We start from the raw sequence: 9,543 nt of genomic DNA, 5'->3' as shown, positions 1-9,543 counted from the left end.
AAAAAAAAAAAAAAAAAAAAGGACAGTCCTTATGAAAATAAGATGTCAACTTTAGAGACTTTCTCTTTAGGGGAGCCCCAGTACTTGGCACATAGTAAGCACTTAGTAAATGCTAGGTATTGTTACATATTTTAAAATTAATTCCCACTTAGTATGAGTTTAATGAAATGGGGGAAGCTACGTCAATAATTTCTATTGTTTTAATATGAGTTTAATGAAATAGGGGGGAAGCTACATCAATAATTTTTTTTTCAGAACTGCTTTTTTTCTAACCATTTAAATGTCACATTGGAAATAAAATTTCAGTATATATTCCTACTCAAATGAAGTAATCTACATTAAGACATTTTTACTCACTAACATCATGTATTATAAGTTCTTTTTTTGCATTATTTTTTGCTTTATGTTCTTTTTTTTCTTTTTAACTCTAGAATTAAACAGCCACCATGTCGAGCAAAAAGGCAAAGACCAAGACCACCAAGAAGCGCCCCCAGCGCGCTACATCCAATGTGTTCGCCATGTTTGACCAGTCACAGATTCAGGAGTTCAAAGAGGCCTTTAACATGATTGATCAGAACAGAGATGGTTTCATTGACAAGGAAGATTTGCATGATATGCTTGCTTCTCTAGGTAGACTTTTATATTCTTAATAAGCCTGCTTCCCCAAAATCATAATTCAGTGTTTTATGAATTATTTTCTGTGTGATGTACAAATATTCCTGTCCTTGTCTCACAGGCTACTGAGAGATGTCTGGGAGGTGCTATGGTGGGACTTGGCCAGTTGTAATAGGATTAGCCTGCAGGGGTGGGAACCTGGCAGGTACTTGGCCAGGTAGACCTGGGTTCCTGTCAGCCAAATATGATAGGTCTACTAGGTGAAAAGCCACGGTGGCAAAATATCAGAATTTAAAACAAAATGTGTAGCTAATAGTATAGCATAGTTAGTAATAAAGATTGAGGATGGGTTATAGATAGGAGGTGACAATAATCATAATGATTGTCTTGGGAAGAAGGGCAGTGCTATTGGAAAAGAACACAGGAAAGGGGGCTTTCACAATTTTGTTTATAACTTTTTTTGTAACTGAAGAAAAACTAAAGATAAAAGATTTAAAACATAACTGTCCTTTGTTATTTTGGTCATGTGGGTGTTATTTTATTATTTCTTACATGATTTTGTTGCTGTTTGTTTTCATTTTAAAAAGAAGGGAGAGACAGTCCTCCATGTTCTGCTCGGAGTCAGCAGTGATTTTATAGTTGGGAAGAAAGGAATGGCAAGCCTAGGAGTTCTCCATAGACCAGAGTGACTAGCAGGGAAGGGGGCACGGGTCAGGGATGGCGTCCAGTTAAGCTGTACACTCCGGAGTGTTCTTGTGTTTGACTATTAGCCAGAAGGGCAGTAGAGGGCCAGAGGATAAAGAGAGAGGTCATTAGTTTTTTCCTTTTAGTAACCACAATGCGATTTTCTTCCTCCTTTTTTTTTAAATTGTTTCTTCTAATGTATTATTTTGAAAATTTTTAAGCCTTCAAAAAGTTGACAGCAAATGTGTACATCCTTTACCTGGATTCACCAATTGTTAACATTTTGTGACATTTCCTTTATTCAGAGTGAGAGTAGAATCAGGATACTGATCTTATTTGTTGACTTGCAGGTAGGTACAATCCCAGTGTTTTTTTTTCCACTCAGAATAGCTAAGTGTACTCTTCTGAGCAGGTCACTACTAAAGCAGGCCACTGAGGAAAATTGTGGGACTTAGTTATATTGCAAAGATTGAACAGTCAAGCCAGTACCATGATCGTACTAAATGCTCAATTTTTGTTGGATGAACGAGTGACAGTAGAGTAAGAGGCTGACTTTAGGGCCTTCTGTTTCGGGGAATTCTGTGCCTTTAAAGACACATATTTACCTTTCAAATCAACAAATTACATTGGATTCCTTGAATGGGTCCATAGGTGCTTAGCATTTTATATCCCTGTGTCTTTTTTGTACCCATGTTCTCGTGACAGCTTTGGGTCACTTTTTCCCCAAAAAAATTGCTACAAGAGAGTTGGGTTAAATCTGAAGGTAGAGGGCTGGTTCAGTTGGTTAAGAGTTGGCTTGGGAGTGCGAGCTCTGAACAGCAGGGCTACTGGTTCCCACATGGGCCAGTGATACTGCCCTCTCTATAGCTAAGATGGTGAACAACAGCTCAACCTGGAGTTGGGCTGCCATGAGTGGCCAGTGATGGCATTGGCTGCAGCCCCTGCTGCAGTGGGCTGCTGTGAGCTACTGAGAGCTGCTATGAGCTGGCCAGCAGCCAGTGAGAGCTGCCATGAGCCGCCGTGAGCGACCGTTCAATGGCTGGCGACCAACTGCCTCAGCCGGGAAGAGCGCAGTGATCACAACACCAACATGGGCCAGTGAAGTGACATCCTCCACAACTAGACTAAAGAACAAAAAGACAGCAACTTGTCTGTTCCCCTTCCCTGAGTCCCCAATGCTGTTGCCCTCCCCCAATTCCCCAATAACATCTCTAAAAAATAAAAATAATAAATAATAAAAATAATAAAATCTAAAGGTAGAAAAATAGGTCTTTTTAGCTCCTTTTACTTATTCAATGAATCTTGAGATTAACTTTGGGTTGATTTTTTTTTTTATATTGGTATGTTGAGTAGGTATACTGAATGAAGATTGTAATGCAATAAGACAGATGCCAACTTGGCATTTAAATTTCATCCAAATTCCCAAGATTAAAACTTTACTTATAAGCCATAATCCTAGATTGGACTATCATTAGCATTTAGTTGGGTGTAATATTGAGATGTTTCTTTTGATATGAATATCTAACTTATAGATGTTCTTTTCATGGAGAATCATATAAACTTAATGTTGAAAGGTACCTTTTCAGATGCCAAATTTAACCAGTCCATTTTACAGATTAAAAAAAGTAAACGCTATACAGCTGCCACTTTCTCGTAGGTCACATACAACAGTGGGATTCAAACTCACTATTCTAGACCCCTCCGTGTTTATTTTTCTACACCTTGGGGGCCTCACAAATGCCTGGTCAAAGAGGAGCCCATTGTTACTCCTACCATGTCTGGCCACTCCAGGGGAATTTCTCCCATCTTCGAGGGAAGGAGGGTCAGAGCAGTTACCACTGCATTAGAAGAGCTCCCTCTTCTGGTGTTCTCAGTTGGAACTGAGATTAAGATTCCCAGTTTGAACAATACTAAACAAGACTGCAGTCCAGCAACCTGAGTCGACAGCATTTGGGGATATGTCTGGCAACGAAATAGTATGTAACATTGTTCAAAATGATCTCCCAATTCTAAATCAACCTGATAGTTTTAGCTTAAATGACCAACTTATAATTTTTTTTTATTTTTTTTTAGCTGAGGCTTCCTGCCACCTTTTGGCAGCTCAGCGGCTGCTCAGCTTGGGCAGGGACTCGAACCGCTGTTGCTCCGAGCTCGCGCTCCTAACTAACTGAACCACTCGGCCAGCCCATAAATAATTTTCGAAGCATACCAATTCTTGGGCAACAGTACCACAATTGGAAATATGGATATGTAGATTTTTTAAATCACTGGTATTGAAGTGCCCTGATGGACCTTTAATTTATCAACATTCAAGATGTAATAATGTGGCATTGCCTGGTCCATAGTTGCAAGTGGTGTTTGTTAGTTGGTTGGTTGGTTGTTTGTTTTTAATTGGGGAACAGAATGTTTTTCCAGGACGCAGCAGCTCCAAGTCAAGTAGTTGTTTCAATCTAGTTGTGGAGGGTGCAACTCAGTGACCCATGTGGGGATCGAATCAGCAACCTTGGTGCACTCTAACCAACTGAGCTAACCGGCCACCCGAGTGGTGTTTGTTTTTAAATTTTGGAGGAAAGATTACAGAAAGTATCAATAAATGAACAACATTCAACCTAAGCCCAGAATTTATTTTTATAATGTATCAGATTTTTGATGTTGTCAAAAATTCCCTTTTAAGGGGCCGGCCAAGTGGCTCAGTTGGTTAGGAGCGCGAGCTCTGAGCAACAGGGTCTCTGGTTCAATTACCACATGGGCCAGTGAGCTGTGCCCGAGCTGAACTGCCGCTGAGCTGCCAGTAGGCAGCAGGATGGCTCAGCTGGTGAGAGCACGTGCTCCTAACAACAAGGTTGCCAGTTCCACTCCTGCATGAGATGGGGGCCTATGCCCCGGCCCCTCCTTCTCAAGTAAGATTAAACACGGCACCTTGAACTAGCTGCGCCCTCCACAACTAAGATTGAAGGACAACTTGGCTAGTCCCCTTCCCCAATTCCCTGATAAAATCTTTAAAAAAAAATTATCTTTTAAAAATGTTTTAATGCAAGTTAATTGAAAAATTAGTTTCATGTGATGATGATGTACCTTTTAAAAATATGTTGGGGAGCATAACAAAACAATAATTTATTGAAATTAGTTCTTTGTCTTTAAATATTAAAATGTGAATTCTTATAGGGAAGAATCCAACGGATGCATACCTTGATGCCATGATGAATGAGGCTCCGGGTCCCATAAATTTCACCATGTTCCTCACAATGTTTGGTGAGAAGTTAAATGGCACAGATCCAGAAGATGTCATCAGAAATGCTTTTGCTTGCTTTGATGAAGAAGCAACTGGTGAGTGGTCTTTGTTGATGCCCAGCCTTCTTCCAGTCTATATGAAACACTTTTTAGGAAATGAAAAAGATAAGTAAAACAAAATTTTTTAAAAAATGAATACAGAGAAACTGGCATTTACAGTAGACAGTACCACTGAGAATGGCTAGGACACAGGTATGTAAGTCATAGAGCTACACAGTTCGTGGTGTTCATCTTTGAATCTGGTTCTGAGCTGCTTGAAAGCCAAAGGGAGAATTGTCTATTAAATAGTTAAATCTACTTCTTCAAGAGACTACAAATTGCACCAAAAAGTATACAGTCATGCACTGCATAATGCTGTTTTGGTCAAGAACAGACAGCATCACAGTCTTGGTTCCACAAGATTATAATGTAGAAAAATTCCTGCTGCCCTAGTGATGTCATAGCCATCATAACATCCTAGTGCACATTTTACTCACCTGTCTGTGGTGATGCTGGTGTAAACGAATCTGTACTGCCAGTCGTATAAAAGTGTAGTCCGTACAATTATGTGCAGTGCATAATACTGATAATGATAATGAATGACTATGTTACTAGTTCGCGTATGTACTATACTATACTTTTTGTTATTTTATAGTATACTTTACCTATAAAAGTTTGAAATTTGCTGTTTAACAGTATGCCATGCTACATCCCAGCAGCAGCCTCATAGATCTCATGTTTTCCTTGTCTCTTGATCACATCATTTTCTCTTGTGCTTGATTTAATCTCATGTTGTTTTGTACACTAACATGCTGTACAGGCTTGTAGCCTAGGAGCAATAGGTTATACCATATAGCCTAGGTGTGTGGTAGGCTCTACCATCTATTGGGTTGTCAGAAAAGTCATGACACATTTTTGCAATGAAAAACAGAAAAATACATCATGAGTTTTCCGACAACCCAATAGGTTTGTGTAAGTCACTCTATGATGTTCGCACAACGAATGACACATTTCTTAAAACAAAAACGGCACCTGGCAATATAGTTAACAAACGTTAACAATTAAAATCTTAGGGGTTTTTTTTTTGTTTGTTATTTTAAATTGTGTGAAGCCTAGCTATTCATTTTTCTTCTTTCCTTTTCCCCTTTTCTTCTACAGTAACCCTCTGTTCAGCCACCCACATTACATCCTCAGATATACCTTGAACCCTCCTTCCTGCTTCCCCACCTCTACCTGTCAGAACTGCGTTATCCTTCATGCACACTTGGTTTTGGCAGCACTGCCCTTTTTTCTGGGTAGCTGCTCTTTTTTTCATATCTCTGAAATACAGGATTTTTTTTCTCCTCTAGAAAACACTTGCTTAAAATCAATTTTGTAAACATATGATCTATTAACACATTGAGGTCGGGGCATTTAAATATATAGATGCAAATCTGCGTCACCGGTCCACAATATGTTAACTGAGCTTTTAAAGTGATTTAATCTAATATTATAAAGAACCCTAAAAGTAATAGGAAAACATAATGATATAGCTACATATTGTCTTAGTTCACTAATTTATTGTGTGTAAATATGGATATTCTGAAATATTTTGTAATACTGACCTAGTTTAGAAATGAACCATTGATGTGCCAGGTATTCACCACTCCCTTCTTCCTACTGCCTTGCAGGCACCATTCAGGAAGATTACCTGAGAGAGCTGCTGACAACAATGGGAGATCGGTTTACAGACGAGGAAGTGGATGAGCTGTACCGAGAAGCACCTATTGACAAAAAGGGAAATTTCAATTACATTGAGTTCACACGCATCCTTAAACATGGAGCAAAAGACAAAGATGACTGAAAGAACTTTCAACTAAAACCTTCCAATTACTTTGTCTACTACTCTATTTCCCCAACACTTTCCCCACCCTCATAAACCTATTGCATGCAACTTAGTTTCACAGCTTTGCCTCTTTTTTTTTTTTTATGTATTTATTCTAGACCTTTCTGCCACTTAGCACTTGTATAATCAGACTATAAATGGGGATGAGGTTGTAAATTGTGTTGAAAAAGAGACTGCGAATAAAAATCAACAAATGTGAAAGCCCAGGAAAATATATTCAGTATTTCTGGTTTTGCTGGATTTTTACATTTTTATATAATAAAAATGCTATTTTGAAATCAAGGTTATGCTGACTCAAATGGAATATAATGGAAAGTTAAACAACTGGTAGGTGGGGGTAGTTCGATTTTCAGATTTTCAACTTTATATAATTTAGATTTCATGGTTGAACTGATTTTTCACATATACGGGACAACATTCTTCACAAATTTTAAGTACAAATTAACATGCAGTAAAAACTAGTTAGCCTTTGTCGTTTTCATGCTTCTCATAAGTCAGATGTTTAAACTACTAAATTATAAATATAGAATGTATCTGAGAAAATGCTCAGATGTTGATCTAAGAGTCTAAGATGAGGCAAAACTCTAGTTATTATTGAACATTTACGTGGATAAAGCATTGCACATAGACGATTTTAACTGAACCTTCCCAACCACCTCGTGAGATAGATTTCTGTTAGCCTCGTATTTCAAGTGAGGGAACTGAGCTCCGAGTAGTTGAGTGATTGATCAGAGTCACTGTTAGTAAGCGAGAGCTGGAATTCCATCCTGGGACGCCTAACTCCAGAGCTTATAGTGCTGAAGCCCCTGTGCTCTCTATGAAAAGCCCCAAATGCCTAAAAGGTCAGGACATTTCCGTACATTCTAACATAATTTTGTAGTCATTGAATTTAAAATATTTTTTTGGAAATTTATTATTTGAATACAATTTCAGAAAATTCTATCAAGGTAAAAAATAGAAGACAAAAGATTATAAGCAATATAATGTTTGAAGGCATTTCATGTGGTGTAGAATGTAGGGAAGAACTGAAAAAGATAAGGCTGCTGCTATGAGCTCGTTTAAAATTCTCAAGGCCAAGTAATATTTGTAGAAAAACCTAAAAAAGGGAAAAATCTATTAGAAAAAGTTCCCAATGCTATTCCCACACTTTAAAATGTATTGGTTTTTTGTCTGCTTAAAATTACATATTGTTTAGGGCTGGCTGAGTGGCTCAGTTGGTTAAGAACTTGTTCAAGAGTATGACCTCTGAGCAACAGTGGTTTGATTCCTGGCCTGAGCTGAGCTGCCAACAGGTGGCAGGATGGCTCAGCTAAAAAAAAAAAAAAAAAAACCATATTGTGCTTTATAGTTTGGTGTGATAGGCAAATCCTGGTCACTTGCTGCTATTACTTAATTTTTTTCTAGGCTTTATTTTCATCATCTTTAAAAGGAGAGCAGTTCCACTCTAATAGTGTTTTGCAGTTCATAAGAGATTTCACATTTATTTAATTCTCATAGCTCACAAAGTAAGGAGGACAGGTATTCCTGCTTAAAAAAAATTTTTTTTTTATGAGAGCTGAAGGTTAGAAAAGCCAAAGCACCTGTCGAAGGTCCCACAAGTACAAGAATCCACCTCTGGCTCCCTTTCTGCTTCCAAGCTTAAATGTCACCATACAGTGGTGGGGAGTCACTGTATGTTTAAGGAAAAGGGAAAAGATTCTGGGGTAATCTTGATCGTCACTAAACCAATATTTAACATCTGTCATGTGCCAGACACTTTTAAGTGTTGGGGATAATGGCGGGGGTGGGGGCGTAGGGGGCAGGACGACAAGGATTCTGCCCTCCTGGGGCTCACGTTCTCTAGTGAGAGATGAGACAGGCTCCTTAAGCCATACCACATAAGCACTATGAGATGAACTGAGCAAGTGGGACAGAGGGCCTCTGAGATCTGATGATAAGCAGAGATCTGAATGACAAGAAGGGCCCCACGTGAGGAACAGGGTGGGGCAGTCCATGCAAAGGAGACCGCTCCTTTCAAGGCAGGTGTGCCAGCATTAGGAGAACACGAGAGAAGCACATACAGATGGCGTTTGCTGTGTGGTCTAAGTATGGAATCATAGGGCTTTGGGAAGGGAAGAAATGGCCCTGAGTTATGTTTTTAAAAACCTTGCTGCTGTGTGTAGAATGGAAGGGCAAGAGTAGAAGCAGGAAGCCTTCCAGTTAGGAGGCTGTTGCTGTCATACAGGCCAGACATGAGGGCAGCTGGGACTCAAAATGGTAGGGAGGTGGCTTTAAAATGCCTTTTCTTGTCCCTATTTTGTCCACTCCAACCCTGCTTTGTTACCATCTCTGGCATCATTTTAACTGCATTTATTCTATTCTCCTTGAAGTTAGATTTGAAAGATGGGGAGGAGACAAGTTTTCAAGTTTAAAAAAAAAAATTAGTTGTTTCCTGAAATGCTTTATTTTGACCTAATATATCCCATTTGTTTCATCTAGTTTCTATAAAGAGAGTTGTGGAATCCAGAACTGTAAGGCACCTAGGCTGGGACACCGCTCTGGTGTCCAATAAATATTAATGATGATAATGAAAATGCATTATTTAATATTTCTCTTTTAGAGAACTATGTTGTGATGATCTAAGTTGGCATCTGATCCCTTGGCTATCACAGTGAGAATGTGTGTGATCACATAGTTAAAACTGTACTGAATGTTTACTATGTACTAAGCATGTTACATTACTCCCCTTTGAAGTAGGTAGTTTTATTATTCCTGTTTTACAGATGCACTGAGGAGTAGAGAAGTAACTTTCCAAGGTTATGTAACTAGTAAGCCCTGTGGCCATAGTTTGAGGTTAGGTAGTCTAGCTCCAGCACCTGCCCTACCAGAAAAATGATTATTGGAAATAATTTCACTAGTTTCTCACCATTGTAGAAGATTTTTAAAAAGCATTTGCTATTGCATTTGATCCTCAAAGCTCTAGGAAGTGGATAAGGTAGGCATTATTATCCCATATTACAGGTGAGAATACTGAGTTAATACAGAAGTTACCCAACTTGTTTAAATTTATATACCTAGACAGTGTCTGAGCCAGGACCAGCTTCTAAGCT

General features: G+C 38.8%; 1 protein-coding gene across 1 annotated transcript in view; it reads left to right on the top strand.

Annotated features, from left to right (window-relative positions):
• LOC109394738 (myosin regulatory light chain 12B) overlaps positions 1-6,736 on the top strand; it is a 19,157-nt gene extending 12,421 nt beyond the window's left edge. Inside the window, exons 2-4 of the mRNA XM_019665122.1 lie at positions 432-630; positions 4,465-4,626; positions 6,240-6,736. Coding sequence (XP_019520667.1) covers positions 447-630; positions 4,465-4,626; positions 6,240-6,412 — 519 coding nt within the window. The 5' untranslated portion in view covers positions 432-446 and the 3' untranslated portion in view covers positions 6,413-6,736. The remainder of the gene's footprint in view (positions 1-431; positions 631-4,464; positions 4,627-6,239) is intronic.
• The last annotated feature ends 2,807 nt before the right edge of the window (positions 6,737-9,543 follow it).

Source organism: Hipposideros armiger, unplaced genomic scaffold, assembly GCF_001890085.2.
Source record: "Hipposideros armiger isolate ML-2016 unplaced genomic scaffold, ASM189008v1 scaffold_433, whole genome shotgun sequence".
In the NCBI taxonomy this organism is placed as follows: Eukaryota; Metazoa; Chordata; class Mammalia; order Chiroptera; family Hipposideridae; genus Hipposideros; species Hipposideros armiger.
Note: the sequence above shows the minus strand (reverse complement) of the source record. Positions and strands in the feature narration are given on the sequence as shown.